The 20,755-nt window shown below is 37.9% G+C and overlaps 1 protein-coding gene across 1 annotated transcript in view; it reads right to left on the bottom strand.

Annotated features, from left to right (window-relative positions):
* Positions 1–468: 468 nt before the first annotated feature.
* Positions 469–20,755, bottom strand: part of SV2C (synaptic vesicle glycoprotein 2C) — an 85,653-nt gene continuing 65,366 nt past the window's right edge. Inside the window, exons 6-12 of the mRNA XM_086629163.1 lie at positions 19,146–19,256; positions 16,569–16,657; positions 16,034–16,198; positions 13,189–13,322; positions 11,715–11,918; positions 10,652–10,811; positions 469–652 (exon numbers count right to left, since the gene is read on the bottom strand). Coding sequence (XP_086485289.1) covers positions 469–652; positions 10,652–10,811; positions 11,715–11,918; positions 13,189–13,322; positions 16,034–16,198; positions 16,569–16,657; positions 19,146–19,256 — 1,047 coding nt within the window. The remainder of the gene's footprint in view (positions 653–10,651; positions 10,812–11,714; positions 11,919–13,188; positions 13,323–16,033; positions 16,199–16,568; positions 16,658–19,145; positions 19,257–20,755) is intronic.

Below are 20,755 nucleotides of genomic sequence, written 5' to 3' on the forward strand. Positions count from 1 at the left end.
TAATGCTACACGCATTGGTACATGTAATACTAACATTTTCTGCACCAATACTGCTAATTAATTAATTTGCATGTCTGTGCTGTTACAAAACCTCACAATGCCATGGCTAAATTTAGCATGTTTTTTTTTTTTTTTTTTAAATAATGTGATTGCTTGCATTTTAAAAATCTAACTACCAGTATGGTTTTTACTTTCCTGGACGTGTCACTGAAAGTGTTTTAAGAGGTAGCTTTGCAGTTTGAAGTTAAGTAGTTTTGAATAGCAATGTATGCAAGTGAAAAAAAGTGAATTTTAAAACTTTCATACAGAGGTTTCTAAATCTCTGCCACTCCATAGTATCTTTTGAGTTTGATTTCTGACATCTGAGCACTCTGCTAAGCGTTGAGAATCTGAAGCCTTTGCACCATCAGTCAGGAGAGTTGACATTTGTACGAAGAAGGAAATAAAATAGTAAATGGCTTTTTCCAGTTACATCAACACCTGGGTTCTTGTGTCAGGAAGCCGAAGTCCTACCAGACCTCCACATACTAGAACAGTAGAAGCAAGGAGAATAGGGATTGCTTTGGTGATACCAACAAGGGAACCAAATATTAAGTTTCCAAGCACAGCTGCTGCTTTGCATAGTGCATTCAAAAAGCCAAAGCCTGTTGCCCTAGAAGAGAAAACAGAAGAAAGTTAAAAAATGGGTGACTTTGAGACAAATCCTCAGTGAGAACAAATCAGTATAGCCCTGATATCTTAAACAGAATTTATGCCAACAAAGATTCTCTGCTTGTCTTTATAATACAAAATCAGAGCTCAGCTGCTACAGCATGTGTTGAGGCAAATTCATTCTGCTGCCTCAGGGAACAAAATGTGAAATGAATGACTGAATAGGTAACTTTACACCTCTACAGTAGAACAAAGGACTTGCAAACTGAAATTCAGTAACACTTGAGATGCTGGATTGGGAGGCAGGAGGTGGGAAATCTTTTGAGAGCTACTTGGTAATTTGGGAAAGAAGTCACAAGAATAAAAAGATTATAATCTTGAAATATTGAATAGAAATAGATTTCTTACAGGTGGTACACATGTTCAACCAGTGCTTTTTCAAAAGGTTAATGAAACCTCCAATAATAATGAATACTGGACTCTTAAAGCTAAAGAAAATAGGGTATTAAAAAAACCTGCTTGGTGCAGAAGACATACCTGAGAAACTTTGGAAAAAAGGGAAAGGAAATAGATTGCCAAAAGAAAATATCACCCAAACAACTCAGAGGGGCTTTTGCATTACAGTGGTGCGATTTTAGTAGTCTGAGTTAAGTATTTTAGATGTTTGGTTACTCGTCCATAGATGTGTTATGCAAACTATATATAAATATATAAACTATATATAAATATATAAACTATATATATATATAAAACATCATTTTAACAAATTCTGTTTAATAAATTCTGACAGAACTGTATGATTCATAGTTGCAGGAATAACCTTGTCCTACCAAAAGTGTCCTAACATCTGCCTAACTATCCATACCATAGTAGCATCTCTAACATTTCTCAAATCTCTTAAAAGCAAAAGAGAGAAGGAGTATGCAGAGCTCACAATATACTCACTGGGATAAAATAATAAGAATCAGGAGGATAGAAACTTATTTTTGGAACAAAATGTTTCTTTCTTGTTAATACTGCCATTAGAAGGAAAAAAGCCTTCAGTCTAAACAGCAAGGATTAACAGAAATGTTAATGGTCTGAGTGACTAAAAAGAGCCCTAGTTATTGTACTCAGATGCATGTGAAGGAAAGGAAGAAGTTTTGTGCTCAGATATAGCCTGCATTCCTAGGAAATAAATCTGAGAAACTGCTCATAAAGAGCAGCCCAGATAATCAACTCGAAGTAAGCAGACTTGATCCCAGCAGAGAGCGAAGATATAAACTCTCAATATCATTCACAGAACTATTTTTTTTCATTTTGATAACAGCAAACCATGGTATCAAGGGAGAAGAGATCTTCTCGCTCAGGCAACCAATGGACATGGCCACAGCCCACAGTGTGACTAGTTTATCTCTTCTGCTCTTCTGCAAATCTGGCCACTGGATCTCAATAGTGTCGATCAGTCAGGCTCTTCAGTGTCCTACATCCAAGTCCTATACTGGGGGAGAGTTAAGTGTCTGTCTAGTATAGTTGACGAGGATATAGGGGATTACAGCACTACCCATTCCCTGACTATCCGACATGCTGTGCTTCAGAACTACACCAGTCCTGGTATATTTGAGGACCTGCACCAAAAGAACGATGAAAGTAGGTCTAGATCCTTCTCGTATATTTCTGAATCACTCCAGTTTTCTCTAAGAAACAGAACTCTAGTTAACCCAGAATCCGAACAGTATTCAGAAATGTGCTAACCTGAAGTAATTGTACTTTGAATGTCGAATTCTTAATTAGCTAAAAGAATATTTGCAGAACAGAATTAAGACATGGAACAGACTAGCAAATGTACATTTAAAAAGTTTTTTTTCCATTAATGTTAAATATTCATTTATCAATGATGGCAGACCAAAGTCAAAGCACTTTGCCTAAAACATTATGTAATTATAATCAGAAGAGTTGCTATTTCCTGCTCCAGTTTTAGCTCTGTGTATTATATGTCTTTTCTGACCCCAGGACAAGACAGAAGTTAGTCTCTTTTGCAGGGTGATTATAATAATAATAATAATAAATTTATTTGTAATAATTATAATCACTTATAATAATTTATTATTAGCTTGGCTATATATCTCATAGAATCATAGAATCATAGAATGGTTAGGGTTGCAAGGGACCTCAAAGATCATCTAGTTCCAACTCCCCTGCCATGGGCAGGGAAATCCTCCACTACACCAGGTTGCCCAAAGCCTCATCCAACCTGGCCTTGAACATCTCCAAGGATGGGGCATCCACAACTTCTCTGGGCAGCCTGTTCCAGTACCTCACCACCCTCAATGTAAAGAATTTCTTTCTTATATCTAACCTAAATCTGCCCTCTTTCACCTTAAATCCGTTGCCCCTTGTCCTATCACTACACACCCTTGTAAAAAGTCCCTCTCCAGCTTTCTTGTAAGCCCCCTTTAGGTACTGGAAAGCTGCTGTAAGATCACCCCGGAGCCTTCTCTTCTCCAGGCTGAACAGCCACAACTCTCTCAGCCTATCTTCATAGCAGAGGTGCTCCAGCCCTCTGATCATCTTTGTGGCCCTCATCTGGACTCGTTCCAGTAGCTCCATATCCTTCTTGTATTGGGGACTCCAGAGTTGAACACAGTATTCCAGGTGGGGTCTCACGAGAGCAGAGTAGAGGGGCAGAATCACCTCCCTCGACCTGCTGGCCACGCTCCTTTTGATGCAGCCCAGGATACGGTTGGCTTTCTGGGCTGCCAGTGCACATTGCCAGCTCATGTTGAGCTTCTCATCAACCAGCACTCCCATATCTCTTGCAATTGACATCAGTGTTTCAGTCTCTTTAAAATATCTCAGAGTTAGCAAAGTAATTATTATTTTGCCTGAAGTAATGATAATTCCTTTTTGTGTAGTATCAGCGATATCTAAGGAAAGAGACATAGGTCATTATGATGGCAGAGCACAAACGACCTAGAAACACTGTGAAAAAACAAGCAGAAGCAACTCAGATATGCCTCTTGAATATTCAAAGCCCTTATTTGCTTCTTTTTTCCTAAATTTCATTAAACCTGTAGCACTTTTACATAACACTTATTGCCAAGAAAAGCTAAACATGGACATACTGAGATATCCATCTACAAAGTGCCATGCGCTGCGGTCCGACAGCGCAGAACAGTGAGGGCTGCCTGAGAGCACAACGCTGAGAGCAGATGAGGAAGCTTTGGAAGTGCTGTCTGTGAAGCTTTTTGACAGAGAAATATTTGCAGCAGCTCCTTGGAAATGTCTTCCTCAGAGAAGAAATGAGAATGTGCCTTAAAATCACCCATTTTAAGGAAGAATTTTGGAGGAATCAGTCCAAAGGAGAAGTGGGAGGTGCACTGAAATAAGCAGCGAAGATCAAATCTCTACCACATAAACATCTGTACTACAAGGGCAGATAAAACAAAGCATCGGAATATCTGAAGGAAGCTGAGCAGGATGGGGAGAAGGTCCTGAGAGGGAAGGAGCTCCAGACTGACGCATCTTCTAGGCTGAATGAGAGTGCAGATAAGGAGAAGCATGAAGAGGAATGACTGTGGTAAAACAGACTTTATCACAAACAGGTAGGAAGATGTTAAAGACAGCACAGTCAGCCTGAAAATCAGAGTTTATGTGATAGGATAGTAACAGGCTGCAACTATTTTGAACAAGTCAGGAGAAGGAGAGGAAAAGAGTCAGAACTGTTCTAATTTTGGCCTTGTTTATGTACAGAAAGTATTTCTAAAGTTATGGTGGTGACTGGTTGTGATCAGTGTCTGCACATGTGTAGCTGTCAGTACTGATGTAAAACCAGACTTGCCCCTAAATAACAGTAACAGGAAAAAAACAGTGTTCAGCTAGAGAAAATAGACAGTCATCAACAGCCTCAGTATATTCAGAAAGAGATCAGAACTCCCCAAAGAATACATAGATCTAGCTAAAGCAAATTTGGATAGAGACAGGCAGGAAATCTTTGGAAAGGCAATAGCACAAAACATATGGGGATGCTTTACTTATATTCGGTGTTGTTTTATACTGCCTTATAAAGGTAAGCTGTTTCACAGATGCTATTTTCTTATATCAACTAGTTATAACAGAGGTCTGAATATAATTTTCTGAGCAATTTGAACTATTTCTATTCATATGCTGGAATCTGCAGATAGCACATTCAGGGTTGCCACTGTGATTTAAGTCTGTTATAGGTTATATACCCAAGATGACGTTATTAAGGTTTAAAGTAATTTTGTATATACAATATCTCTTGTATCTGAGCAAAATTAAGGTAATTTGTTGGCACTGTAAAACTAGTTCTGCTTTGTAAAAAGGAACTTATCCGATTTTTCCAATTGTAAGGGGTCATTATTAGTCTAATCTCATTAATGTTATCAAATTATAAACAAAGAAGAGTAAGACAAAGTAAGCCTGTTTTTATTGCCCGTGGCTGTCCTGATGATACAAAATGAACAACGCAGCAAAAGTTCAATCTTTTGATCTTTAAGCAGTTTTCAGGCATGTCCTTTTGTCTAAAATATGCACATCATTGGTAGGAACAGTAAGATTTTTACAGGCTTAAGTAAAATGTTGTTGCGACCTGTACCTGAAAAGCATTGTCACTGTTCAATATTCTGCCTTCATATTCTTTACTTCTAATACTATGTTTGACTGTGAATTTGTTCTGTAGTATAATAGTCAGAACTCAGTCATTAAGCAAACTGTTGAGCTCTAGGGATAACAAATTCAGACTTATTGGTTATTAAACATCTATCTTAGAACAGTATTTGTGACTCAAATGAGCTAAAATCTGTATTAATTCATGCCTTTAATATTAATTCCACTGAATCCAGGGGAGTAAGGATAGCCAGGCAATAAATGTGCTGCAATTCACATACATACATGTGCACAGTCTTCTCTGGCAGCACTACTACGGTCTTTTGCTACAGTGCTCAGGAAAGTGCTAGAGTGTATGGAAAGTCTGCAAATGATCACAGATATGTGATGTGTCATCTCAGCATCACGAATGAATTAAGTGAAAAAGTCCAAAGGCATAGGGCCGTTACTATATACACTAATTTCCATTACGTTGATCAGTTACTGGGTGAAGCACTGGCACAGAAATGGGGTTTTTTTGAGTCCATGAGCAATCCTTATTACTGGTCAAGGGAGTTCGGAAGCAAGAATCCCTTGTACAGCTAGAGAATGTCATTAAATTCTTCAGACACATCAGTAAGATACTACTGGTGAATCAATTTGGGATTGTCTTGAAAAAAAAAAAAATTTTAGTATTGATAACATAAAAATGCGGATGTCCTATAAAAGTGTCAGGTCTGAGAGAAAGCTGAATGTTAGAGAAAAGGAATCTTCCCCAATGACTTTTACTCCTGTTGCTGGGAAAGCTGCAACAAAGAATAATGCTTAGCTTCCTTTCACCCAAGCCCCACATAAAAATGGCAAGAGTCCAAACAGTTAAAAATAGAGGGATTATCCAAGCTTTTAGATTAAAAGAGCTTGTTTCCTGGTTGCCACATATGCTCCTTCTTAGACCAGGTGTTTGTATTGCTGTATAAAATACTTCAGGCCCACTTTTGCATTACTGATTGTCAGAGCACCTAAAAATTTCATTGTCCTGCTGTGGAGTGCTACTGAATGTGTAGCACAGATATTTGATAATTTTCTTGCCAGAGCTAGTGCTGAGCCTATCCAGCAATACTCAAAGGCTATTAAAACAGAGTTACTGAATGTGGTATTAAAAATTTTCTGATGACCAGACATTTTAAGATCTTTAAAAATATTAGTACAAAGATGCATATCATAGCCTGGCCAATTATAGCACTCAGTGTGCACATAAAACTATGGAATTTGCCTTTCTGCCTTGAACTACTGCCCAAGGCATTGCACGGGTTCAGTATGCCGTGCCTTGAAAACCTTAACATGAAATTTCAGCAAAATATAGTTGAACCACATCCACAGGATGGCAGTAGAAAATAGCTGTCAGGATGTCTACCGTAAGTTGATGGCTGCTGTTATGACACAAAAGAACGGAAAACTTCTCTTCTGACAGCCACAACAATATGAAGTTGGACTTAAGATACCCTGTGAATAATATTTATTACTCTGGAGATAGGTTCTCAGGGCTCAACAAGAAGAGAAGAAGATAAATGTAATGAACTGAAGATAGGTGACTTATTTCTTAATTATGACCAAACCCATATGAACTTATTTCAGAGATATCAAAAAAAGACAAAACAGGATGACTTCATTTTATAGCACACCTTGAATTCTAAATATTCCTGGCCAAGAATCAAACCCAGATGTCTGGCAGCTGCAGTAAAACTGATGAATTGTTGGTTATCTGATGCAATCTGACCTTGATTCACTCTGTGGGAGATGACCTATTTCTATTCCAGTTTCTGGTTAGGATTGGGTTATCTGTTGTATCAACTTCTTGACAAGAGCCTTGGCTTATAAAGTTGGTGCTTCCCAAGTTAGTTCACAAGAAGATATTTATCATTTATGCAAAAGCAACAATTGTATTTAAAAGTCATAAAAATCTCCTAAATGTTACTTCTTCAGAGAATTTTAACTCCATTCATATTTATATTACAGGCAGAGCTAGGAAACTGTACAATGTTCTTGCAAGCCCCTTGGGCACGCACATTACAACACAAGTCATAATTACCTCATCACACAGTGTTTTTTTTCCGCATCACTCTGCCAATGCACAGAACAAAGAGATCTTGAGGGTAAAACATAAATGCAGTGAAGAAAACTTGTTCACCTCATTTGCTGCAGGAATTTGAAGGTGCACTGTGAATAAGGTTGGGGACTGCAAGATGAGAAAGCAATCTCATAGTTAAGGTAGCTGAGTGCTGTCAGGAGAAAGGTTACAATCCCTACCTCTGCTACAGAATTTGTATATGATGTGAACAAGTCATTTAAAGCTAACTAAATGGTCGTGAAGTATGCATTTCACATTTTCTGGGTGCTCAGCTTAGCACCTGCAGGTTTCTGTTACTGAAGTGCTGAGCACTTTTAGCTGCAGTGGGCAGCATTTTCAGCCCATTCTCTCTTCTAAAATGCTCAGTGACTCGGATTGTTGGTACCACGTGTCTAATTGAACACCTAAAGTAGTTTTTAACAATATCTTTTTCCTCTATGCCTCAATTTCTACATCATCTCCTTTCAAAACAGTGTTTGGAAAATATGGGAAGTTTATGAAAGAGTAGGAAAGCCGTCCAGGAGCACCCAAAAATGTTCTCAAGAAATTTAATAACTCTCCTTCAGAGAAGAGCTTTCAGGGCTATAGAATAGTTTGGTAGGCCTTCAAGAGGGTCACGAGCAACCAAAGACTTTTCAGAACTTGCTGACTAGTCCAGAATAAGCCGTTAAGAATATAAGGCAAAAGACAAGAGAGAAGATGAGACAGAAGATGAGTTAATGTAAGTTCTTTACATTGTGAAGCTGGGTTAATTTACTTGTTTATTGGAAATCAGCTAGTTTATAGCTAGACATCATCAGTGTCCTTTAAAATTTAGGTATTGAAAAGGGAAAAAAAAATATTGTCAAATTATTACTTGTTACCACCACGTGTGTCATCTGGAAGACAGAAACCTGCGTATGACTAGCATTAGTAACACCTTCACCTTTTAAAACAGCTTCATCAGCTACCAGAGAACCATTTGAAATCCATACAGCTTCTATTATCTCTTATTTTAGCCATTTTGCAAATCAATTGAGATTTTATAAAGAACATCCAGGCAAAAACTATGCTAAACTGGCATAAAATTTGAAAGTACTCATCGAGAATAAAAGACAAACTACTTAATTACCTCAAATCCAGGTATAAGTAAATTAAATGTAAATAGGCAGATGAGTGTGAATGCATGCTGAATCCAAATCTGTTACGATTTTTAAGCAACCTTAACTCTTCCCTGCAGGCAACTGATGAAGAGGAAGCTGAAATGGGTGCCATGTATCATATACACTCTGTATTTCCAAATTGCTCACCACACCCTTACCTGGCAAAAAGCCAGCATGATCCCTAAATAACCTGGAGTACGATTTATGAAACACCTTTTGTATTATGCTGCACCACACTGGCAAAGCCCCAGCGGTTTGGCAGCTGGCTGGTCTCCAAGAGGAGTTGTGCAGGAGGAAAAGGAGGGGCTGCCCAGCCTGGTCTCTTGTGCATGTTAGTGTGAACTAGCCTCCTTCTACACACTTTTCTTCCAGCCCAACCTCCAGCTGCGTTTTGCTGCTGGTTTGAGATCATTTCACTGGTTAGGAGTAAGAAAAAAATACACACTGGAATATTAAAATAGTGACAGAATGAGCAAGGTGGTTGTGCCTACATTGCCTTTTGAGGGGAAACTGGAAGCCAGTTTCAGAACCAGATTCACTCTGGATGCAGCTTTGAAGTGAAAGAGGCCATCATCTTAAGTATGAAGGACATCATATGCAAAACCAGATCAGACAGCTTCATGTACCATATGTGTCTGGAAAGGCTGTTTAGCCCTGCAACTACTTGCAGAAGTGGGAAACTCCCAGCAAACTGTGGAAAGTCATGCCATGGAGGTCAGAGGAGTCTTAGAAGGATTTGGGAGTCTTAGGACAGGATCATCAGAGATGGGTAATGGTGTCCATTAAACTGTAGCTAGTCTGGATGAAAAAATATCAGAGAAAAAATTCTGGGAAGTGAGTCACTGAATGTATTAATTCTCACATAGTTCTATGAAACATGGAAAAGCTTTGCCCCAGCCTAAAAAAGATGTGTCTAGATTTTCATAGATTTTGGATGATCAAATAGTTCTTGCCAGAAGAGCAAATTCCTGAGGTGTAAAAAAAAAAGTAGTGTTTAATATTAAAGCTTAGTGCTTTGTATTCATAAGCAGCCTAGTATAGTTATTCGATACAACCACAACAATGGACATCAATTTCTTGTCTGAAGAAGCATATATTTTTAAAATGCCAGTGAAAATAAAACAGAGAAGCCAGTCTTCAGTCTTCCTCTCCTGACAGACAATACTAAAGCTGATACTTGCACCTCTGTCCAAGAACTTAGGCTTGCTAGCAAACAGGAAATATTTTTCACCATATTTGAAGCTTCTAGTGAATTACATAATGAATAGTACTGTGACCAGGAGGATGGGCATAATGTCTCTTGGCAGAAATCTGAGCAATTTTACATAAAATTTGTTTAAGATGGGGAGGGGAGTGAGATGTATCAGTCTTTTCAAGAAAACACAGTTTTTGCTTTTTTACAGTCAACATACAACAGCATATGTCCTTTAGTCCATCAAGTAACATAAGATCAGCATTAAAAAGTACCCTGTATTTGAAAAAAAACCCAACCATGTCATCTAGCAGCAACGTTTGCAGGGTACATAAACTGTCCTGAGTTTTTCTGCAAGAGCTTTGAAGAGTCGTGAGCAGTGCCCAAGACATTTTCGTACGTGCTTAATGCTGAGTATGTACATTCCTAGTGACCCTGCATGCAAGTTTATGGCAGACTGATTAACAGCTCAGCATGGTTCAAGTCTACAGTCTCTTCCAGAAGATGCTGTACAGCTCCAGACAGTGATTTTTATTATCAACTCCACAACTTTGCAGCCAACAAACAAATGCAGCTATATTGCTGTTTTGGATCCACTGTTGCCTTCATAGCCAGTTGCACTAAGGGAAACTCAGGAATATTCAATGATTGTTTTCAGAAATACTATTCATTAGTTGTGTTTTAAATGAGAGTAGCAGTTAGGCCTTCTTTTTTCATATGAAACTGCATTTGTGGTATTTTCCTGATTAGGTCACATTTAGTGTGAAATACATGCCAAATAGCTAAAAAAATATCTTTTTTCCCCTTGCTATTCATGGGACAAACTATTATTTCGGCCCACTCAAAACATCATTACCTCTGTAGAGCTCGTATGTAACAATTTTTTTTATAATTTCTGCTAGCATATAGAGATAGTGCCAGTGAGGTTCGGAGAGGTGTATCTGCACATACCTTCTGTCTGTAGGATACAGCTCCACAGTAACGACATCTAGAGAGTTCCACGCTGAGATGGTGAGGCCGTTGTAGAGACACAGCATACCTATCATCATGGATTCACTGGTCCCAAACCACAGGAAAAAACAGCTAATGCCAGAGAGAACCATGGAACCACCTAGACATAAGACATGTGAAACGAACACGAAGTGGAGCTGTATTTAAAGAATTATCTTTGTTTGTTTTGTCTAATGTTTCTATATGCACAGTGTCACAAAATAACTGACCCATATATTCGAGTTAAAAACTAAAGAGACCTCCTGTGCTGGTGAGACCAGTCAGGCAGAAACACATTGCAAGGAGCTCATAGAAAAAAAACTTAACTCCTCAAATATTAGAACATATTATAAAGTATAAAGCTGGAACACTCTCTGATCCCCCAAAGCAAGCTGCCTGAGGAAAACTACGCCCATTCTTCCTTGTTCATCATCTTCTGCAATTACGTGAAACTCGTTCATATATTGTAGCAATAAAAAGACTGAGTGGGAATTGCATTTGTATAGAGATGTTCTCCTAGAAAATGAACACAATGAACTACCACATAGTTATTTAAGAAAATTGAAAACAGATTTATCATTGCAGATAACCCACAGCAGATATCTTCCAACTGTGTGCTTTGCAAAAGAGAGAACAGGCAAAAGACTGCTGACCCTTTTGAGGAGCTGCTCCACGAGCTGAGGGTTACAGCTCGCTTTCCTTGCAGCTGGAGCAAAGACAAGCCAACGGTCAGCACTCTCCAAAATCTCATCCCAAATGCTTAAACAATGATCTTGTAATATCAGAGTCAAGAACAATTACTGATAATGTGGCATAGCAGAACTGATTACAGAACCCTTTGTTCCTAGAGTTTCTAAATAGGAGCTTTCTAAAAAGGCACTTATGATGCCACATAAACAAAGTTTCTGCAGGAGGAATATTTTGCATCTCCCTAAACTAAATTCTTTAAAAGGAGAACATGTTTCTTTATCAGGAGATAATTTAAGTTTTGGTGTTTTTCCCTGTTTCAAAGAGAAGCCCCTACCTAGCATTGTTAACCGCCCAATTCTATCCATCAGTAGAGCAGACACAATATTCCCTGGTAACACTGCCAAAGTTCCCAGGAAATTAACAAAGTAAATCCAGTAGGCACTGTAGTCATCATCGAAAGAAATCTGGCATCCTGTCCTTATGTGGAAAAATGTGCAATTTATCAATTCACTGTCAACAAATTTATATTGCTCGAGATCTGTGGAAAGAAGAAAAAGAAAAATTTTAGCTAACATCTGACTCCATGCGCAGCTTTTGATTAAAAACATTTCAAGTTTAGACAACTTTAATGACAACTTCGAGCATTCACTTCTTCCTAAAATGGCACTAGTTACTGCTGTTAATTTTGATACCTTTTTATCTTAGTAGAAAAAATATGCAAAGCTCATGAAAAAGAGCAACTCTAAGGCCTGGAATTAGGCAAGTTACATTACCATATTTCAGCTCTTCTTGAACCGTATTTGGTTAAAGCCTTTCAGCACTAGCTGGTCTTGTATAAAAAGCACTGGGTATCTGCAAGTTTCTTTCTCTCAATCTTGCTTGGTATCAGACCTTCTATTTCCACATCAGACAGCGTTTCAGATGAGACTGCTGATCGTGCTTAGTTTGGTTTGACTTCCTTTAAAGTGAAACATTCGTACAGAATTCAGATTAAATTAGTTTTTATTTCTGAGAAAGCCTTGTGGTCTTCAGCTCAAAGACGGATGAGTTACTACATGCAACCGTTCAAGCCATTCTTCTTCCAATACGATTTTGGAGATCTCTTCCTGTACCTCCACTTTCTTTCTGTTTCTTCTGTCAGCCTTATAACCCTGAATGAAGAACACCTTCCTTCTATGCAAAGAAAGATGGGCACTGCTTAAAAACTTAACTCTATTACTATTATGATTGCTGCAGTTACGGGAAAGCGGTAAGAAGTGTTTCATCTTTCCAACAAGCTTAGTTGGCCATATTCTACTTTCAGTTTTATCTTATTAAACTGAAAGAAAAAAAAGAATCCTCTGTTTAAATGTATGAAAATACACATTCCTGGTTTTGTTACAAGACTGGGGAGAGTAGGAATGATTATGGATTAGGTAGTTTGAATCCTGAACTCAGATTCCTATGCCACGACAAGTATAATGAACAAACTATTTCACCAGTCTCATTTAGACTAAATAAAAATATACTAGTTAAAGCTACCAGTAAAGCAATAAATATATTTTCTCCTCTCCAGACTGAAACTCTTTAGAGATTATTAAAATCAAAGAGATGTTTATTATCTGATTCAATATTAGGCCTGTGGTATCTCCAGTGCAGGTGTGATCCTTTCACTTTTCTATTATAACATTAGGGAGGCCCGTTGCTTTTTATAGTTTTTTATTCTCTACAAGAGGACTTGTATGCCTTATTAGAAATACAGAAATTATAAAGATATAATGAGAACATGCAGCTGAACAATGAATGTTCAGAGTTTTTTCTTGTAATACCTGTGTTGTAGAAGGTGGTATTCACGAAAGTACAGTTCCTGAAGTATGTGTTCAGTGAAGTAATGTCTTCAAACACACAGTTCTTAAAAAGTGAATCTTCAAAGGTTACTGATTTAAACTTCATCATAATAAACCTGCCCGATATAAATAATTTCTGTCAGTCTATCTTCATAGGTTAGAAAGAGCAATAGGTCAAGCTGATGCAGCTGTATAGGTCTAAAAAAAATCTCAATCCCAATAATGATGATTCTTTAAAGGCACTCAGGAGATGTAATTAATGATCAGCTGATTCTAGAGTATCACCAACCTTAATCATCAACCAAAATCAATGTCATTCCGGAATAGCCTTGTAAAATCACTACTACTTGTAATTTGACATTACAGTAAGAATTTGGGAGATCATGCTCCAGAAACTCAGTCTCTTGGAACAAACAAGCACCTGCTAGCTCCAACAAGCTGGAAAGAAAGAATTTTCTCCAGGTGAACACACTGGGCACTGTGTCAGGCTCAAATGCAAAACATACTGGTTCAAGTGTTAACAAACGGTTTCACAAAATGGTTTAACATGAACACAACAATTAAATTACCAGTTATACAGCTGGATATCCAACTGAAAGGATGTGTTTGTTGCACCTGCGTCTGTGGATGCAATTGCAATCACTGTATACATAAAACAGCTATAAACAAATTGGCAGTAGCTTTTTCATTTCTGAACATCCTCCTTCCTACTGACTCTCATTTAACTCCTAGGCTCTGATCGTGACTGTCAATCAAGTCATTCATAGAAAAGGTCAATGACAAAGTGTATTACTAGCAGTAACTTGCTACCTCAGTGTTACTAGACTAAAACAATTCTATAAACCTTTTTTTAGTATAATTCTACCAAATAACATCATTATGCTAACAAAAAAAAAAAAAAGACATTTAGAAATACATCATTATTTTTGTGATGTCTTTTATTTCACATGAAGGTGTGGAAAAATCTACAACTACTAAAGGGCAGTTTGGCTGGCAGACTTCACCCAAAGTGGCAACAGTTTGAAAAGCAGTGCTCTAATTGTTATATGTCAATAAGAATTGTTACAACCGCAAAACCTTCCAAATACAGACCTGACTCTGTCCTAAGGTGTGATTAGCTAATTATTTTTCTTATTGCAAGACTAATAGTAAGAACAGGAACACACAAAATACTCTACCTATGAAAGAGTAGGAATTAAATTCTTGCCAATAAAGTTGTTGAAGTCACATCTTTATGAGAAAGGACAGCAAAAGTTAATTGTGTTTATCACAGGAAAAGACTTACTAGCTAATTAATTCTCCTTGTGTATTGGTCAGAAAAATGGTGTTTTCAGCCCATTAGTTTTAGTTACTATATCATTTCTCATTTGTGAGAGACTGATTACAAAATCAGGCTGGCTTTTAGTGTCAACTCATTATCATTTTTCATACAGCATTTTCCATTTTCAAATGTAGCCTAATTCCAGAGTAGAACAAAGAAAATTTAGCAATTAGATGAGTCAGTTGGAACAGAAATGACAGACTATGTGTCCTACATTCTACTGATGCACTTTTTACCTTTGGATAGGAAACATGTTGTGACTATATTAAAATTGGTGTTGCAATGATTTGAATTAAAACCCAACAGAAATGTAATGAAGTAAAAAGTCAAGTATTGATGGATCTTCTAAGTAAGAAAGATGAAGGAAACTCTTGAGATGGAGGATGAGTGGAGTATCGAAACATTTGTGGAGGAAGAATGTCAAATGAATTCATACTTCTGTGGAAAATGTTTTGTGAATCTCGACTGTCAGAGGCCTATTAAATTTGCACATTTGAAAGAGTAAGTTAGTGTTTTAGAGCAGATTAATGTTAGATATAGTGTTTTACAAGAACTTTCAGTTCAAGTTTATAAGAATTCAGTTGACAGTGCTGTCAGTTACTGACAGTAACAGGAGAACATCTGTCTCCTGGAAAAGAGCGGAACTGGGAAGCTATGGCTAGTTTAAAAATGACATAGTTGCTATTTTTTGTCTGCAATACATAAACCTTGAACTGTGCTGAAACTCAAGTTCTTATAAAAATAATTTTTCAAGCCACATATTGCCAAAATAATTAATTTTATTTACTTCGATATAGATTTTCCTATGGAAATAATAATTACTTAGCACCATGACTTCCAGGAGACCACATGGTTGTTCTGTATATTTCTTAAGAGAAACCAGATACCTAAACCAGCTGTGTCTAATTTTCCCCTAAGTTATCGAGTTATCTGTAAATGGAGATAGAGATTAAGAGAGAGATAGAGACTTAATATGTTTGGACTGAAGGCATGTTTTTTCCAATTTCAGAGCTGTTCGTACTTTTTATTGATTTACAATAACATTTAGCTTTTATTTTTCTGTGATAAGATCCTAAACTCTCAATGTTCAGCATTTTCACAGAAACGTCTTTCCCTGATATAAGAAAAGAAACAGCAACAGAGATGAAAGTACGTCCTTCCCCAGCCCCCTGCAATATGCTGCATGTGTTGAGTCTGAAAACCTTTGAATCCCACTGTGAAAGGAAGTATTGTTAATTTAGGCTTTCTGGTCTGTTTTTCAGGAGGACAAGGAAGCTGGATTTGCGTGGGGGATCCTCACACAGAAACCACCAGGGCATGTGCAAGTCTACTTCTCCCTGTGCTCCATGAGTCATAAGAAATCAAGAACAGAAATAAATGCCCATTAAAAAGCAACAAACTCATCTATCATTAGCTGAGGGAGAAAAATATTAGATTATTAGGACATGCTTTAAAACATGCATTCATTTATTCCAGCCAAGTCAGGATAATAAGAAATCTCTGAACCTGTCATTGATGTATTCTCCATTGCTGTGAATCTGATTTTCCAGTGTGAAGTTGAAGACAAAATGTGAAACCTCCTCATTGCGGAAATGTTTCACTCGGGACGCATACTCGTCTGACTGCAGATGCTTAATGACATCAGGAAACCAGACAGATAAGCCATAGTAGCTGTGAAAAACAGAAAAAGCTCAGCTGCCAATCCCACTTGTTCAGAAATCTGTGCGAGGTGAGGATGAGCAGCTCCCTCAGCTGCTTATGTGATGAAGCAGTTGCTCCATCAGAATAAAATCCTCCATAAAATAAAACCATTGAAAGATGCTGACATCAGAAGATGTCAGTTTTCTGAAGCAGATATTCTTAATGAGTCAGGCTTGTGACCAAGAACAGAATCAATGAGAAATATAACATTTTGTGGAAAGATACTGAATAAAACCTTTCCGAATAAAAAGGATAATCATAGTGACAGAAATTTGCATGCAGATGACTCTTCTGTCTGTCGAGTCGATCAAAAATGCTTGAAGATCTCAATCACTCTTACCCAAAAGACAGGGTGAACCATACAGCTGTAAGTTTGATCGTATTATCCTTCACTGGGTAGTTGAAGCATCTCATAAACGTCAACCAAATCTGTGAATTATTAGGAAATACATTTATTTTAAATTGTATTTTGAACAAATCTCTTAAATGATAGAAGCTTTTTGATTCTAATTTGCTTGCTTCTTCATGGCATCAAAGATTGCAAATCAGCTCTTTGATACTAGTCATAGCAGTACTTCTCATGCAAGTATGCTAATCTCCAGCTATAGCCAGATTTCATAGATTTCATAGATTTCTAGGTTGGAAAAGACCTTAGAGATCATCCAGTCCAACCATCCCTAATCCCCATTAAACCATCTCGCTAAGTAGATCATCCACCCTATTCTTAAACACATCCAGGGATGGGGACTCAACCACCTCCCTGGGCAGCCTATTCCAGTGGCTGACAACCCTTTCAGAGAAGAAATACTTTCTGACATCCAACCTGAATCTCCCCTGACTAAGCTTCCTCTTGTTCTATCATGATTGTGCATGTTCTGTGACTTTCTGGCTTCTTTTCATAGAATCACAGAATGGTTTGGAAGGAAGAGGATCTCTGAAGATCATCTAGTCCAATCCCCCTGTGATGGGTGGGTCCCCTAGATCGGGTTGCTCAAAGCTCCATCCAATCTGACCTTGAACACTTCCAGGGATGAGGCATCCACAACTTCTCTGGGCAACCTCTCCAGTGTCTCAGCACCCTCATAGTAAAAAATTTCTTCCTAATGTCCACTCTAAGTCTATCCTCTTTCACTTTAAAGCCATTACCCCTTCTGCTGTCACTACAAGCCCTACTAAAAAGTCTGTCCCATCTTTCTTATAAGCTCCCTGTAAGTTTGGGAGCTTATAAGGAGCTTATTTGAAGGCCACAATAAGGTCTCCTCAGGGCCTTCTCTTCTCCAGGCTGAACAATCCCAACTCTCTCAGCCTGTCTTCATAGGAGAGGTGCTCCAGCCCTCTGATCATTTTTGTGGCGCTCATCTGGACCCATTCCAAGAGGTCTATATCTCTCCTGTGCTGAGAACTCCAGAGCTGAACGCAGTACTCCAGGTAGGGTCTCATGAGAGCAGAGTAGAGGGGCAGAATCACCTCCCTTGACCTGCCGGCCACGCTTCTTGTGATGCAGCCCAGGATATTATTTGCTTTCTAGGCTACACATTGCTGGCTCATACGAAATTTTTCATACATCTGCATGAACTGTGTCTGGTAATTCACCTCTGCTCTGATCACCTCAAACTTTCATAATTTCTAGGCAGCTTCATTTCCTTATCTCATATAAACTAGAGATCTTGTGAGAAATGTTTTCTTTTTACTTCCCAGTATTGCACTGCTTTAAGTTTAGACAAACTATATTCCATAATTCAACAGGGGCACACCCAGAGTCTGATCTATCGTAACCTATCACAGTAAGAAACTGGTACTTTAACTGTAAGAGGAAAAGCTGACTACTCCCAGATCAGTGACTCTATAGCAGAGCTGACTGAGAAGGCTGCTCTCCTCTCTCTCTCTCCTCAACATGATCTCCTCCTTTTGAAGAAAAAAGGCAGTCTGTCCTAGGAGGTTTCAGTACACATCGTTCAACAAGAAAGGTGCTCTGACCCCAGGGGATAGTCCAGTTAGTTAATAAGGATGTGAGACAACTAAGCTGCATTTCTTTTAAAGCTGGTTTACTAAAAAGTTCAAATTATAGCATTTTAATCTTCAACTACTCCATTTTTGGACAAATAACTATACAAGTAGACACTTTCTGGATTATTTTTTTTTTCATAGGGAAAATGACATTTTTCCAAGCAAAGCAATTTTGTGACACTTTGGTTTATAACACTTTATCATATCTCTGGAGAGCTTTAAGATTCCAGATTTTTAACAGCTGTGAAAAGCTATTTGTGATGTTTTGTTGCTTTTTAAAAAAATTTCAATTTTCTTTGCAAGGTTCAAAGATACTGCATAATTTTTGTTTTGGAAAAAAGTGAAAAAGGATACGGAGCACAGTTCCAGTGTGCTTGTATTAAACTCTCTGTAATAGCTTGAATGAAGTTTTCTGATAAAACATTTGACATGCCGAAAAATGCATGCAGATACAATGCCTTATAAAGGTTTTACTGACATTCATTTACACGAGTTATTAATGACTTTACCATTTGTGAGTAACGTGGCCATCTCAAGTTCCTGCTGATAATTTTTCATCTTATCATGTGTCACCTCTTTCCATAGGTGTACATTGATGTGCATTCCTGGTACATACTCTATGGTGGAGCTTGTGAATGTGGCTGAGTAACTATTAGCCATCACTTGTGTGAAGACCAGTGCAGCATTTTCCTCCTCAGAAGCTAGGACCAACCTTTGTGATTCACCTATACCTCTTCTGAGTCAGGAAACTAGAACCTCACACTGGTTCCTGAATCTCCCAGTTACGTAGAAAATGTAGCATTGCAGCTATCACCAGCATGAGCTCAATCAATCCATCTCATCTCATTTCTGAAGACTAATAAAAAAGAAGAAAGGTAATTACAGAACAAACAGAGATATTGTTACTTACACTATATAGCTCTGTGCGAATTCTAACAAAACACCTCCTGTACCAAGTTCCTGTATCACTCTCTATTTCTATGAGCTCGTCAATCTGCTTTGGAGTTTTGATTCTGTTAACCTAGAAATAAAAACAGAAGGGCAAATATTTGCATTTTCTTGAATCATTAACTGCCTGTTGAGAAATATTAGAAGGTTTGAATAAATCTCATAAACTAAAAATGAGCAGATATTAAACCTGAGTCTACACTGGAAATGCTTTAGAAATATAAAGGAATAGTAGCACATTATAATGCCGAAGTTTGTTGTACATACAACTGTACTGGAAAAGCTCTGCTTTGAAAGCATGCAAGAAATCAATTTCCTCTGACTGAAACAAGCTGTGACTGTCAGGTTCTGCTAGAGCGTTGCTGTACGTACCCCTAATGCTACAAGGGATAAAACATTACTTAAAGCCTCAGTTAACCATGTGTCCAAAGTTTGCTATTAAGTTGTTTCTGACTTGCTATCACAACATTACTGAAAGAAGTCTATTGATTAAAGATACAGCAATGAAAATAGAAGCATTTGAAATGTCAAGAATTAATAGTTGAATAAAATTTTTCTTTAGTTCTTATTTCCCGTAGTGCTAGACAAGGAAATCTCTTTGTCTTTTGGATGTTGACTTTATCTATCCTTTTTAATGAAGAGAGAGAAGTTATATGTAATGATCTGGAACCACACATGTTACTGCTGTTATAAGCAATCATCTACTTCATCTAAAGTGAAATGAGATAAACAGACATCAGGGAAAATACAGAATTACCAGTGACAGAGAACGCGATATTGTCTACAATGCTAATTTTTCAGTTGCACTTTCCTGTGCAGCAGAACAATAGTGTGTTATATTGTCTTTCCAGACACAGAACCTGGCAAACTTACGACATTGCATGGTTTTGGTTTTGGCTTCTGCTCTGGTCCCAGGTTCATAGCGATATCGCAAAAGGCAGTGTATTCATCCACAGTTTGTTTAAAAAGAAGGCAAATAGAGAATGGAAAGAAAATAAAGAAAATAGGGAAAAAGACTGACATAAAGGAGGGAAAGAGCAGGAGACTTGAGTGTTCAATGTTTGGCTGCAGTTTCTGAAGGTAGCAACAGCTTATGTTTCTTCATAACAGAATAAGGACATCACCACCCACAGATGTGTCACAGTGGATTACTGGACATCAGGGAATAGCAGTATTGATCATAAAGCTCTACTTTTCAGCCCACTGCTTTTACAGACGTATGCTGTTTAAGATGTACCAGCAGCCTCATCCCATGAACAATAACAAATAAAAAACCACTAAGCGGCTTTAGCTATAACTACCCTCATTTCTGAAATAGAGTAGCTCACTGTCTTGCCAAACCAGGAGTATATCAAAAGCTGTTACCCTTCTTGCCATGCCTTTTCCAATACCAATAATCCTGTCTGCATCATTCCATTGATTTTAAGCTTCTCTTAAACTGCTTTTATGATATATGTTATACAAAAGACGGAGTTGAGTCCTCCAAGATTATTAAAGACCTTGTACATACAGGCACTCTCAAATGCCACACCTTCGGGCAGAAGGAATGCCTTTTGAATAACACTGTATAGA

This window comes from Tauraco erythrolophus, chromosome Z, assembly GCF_009769465.1.
Source record: "Tauraco erythrolophus isolate bTauEry1 chromosome Z, bTauEry1.pri, whole genome shotgun sequence".
Taxonomy (NCBI): Eukaryota; Metazoa; Chordata; class Aves; order Musophagiformes; family Musophagidae; genus Tauraco; species Tauraco erythrolophus.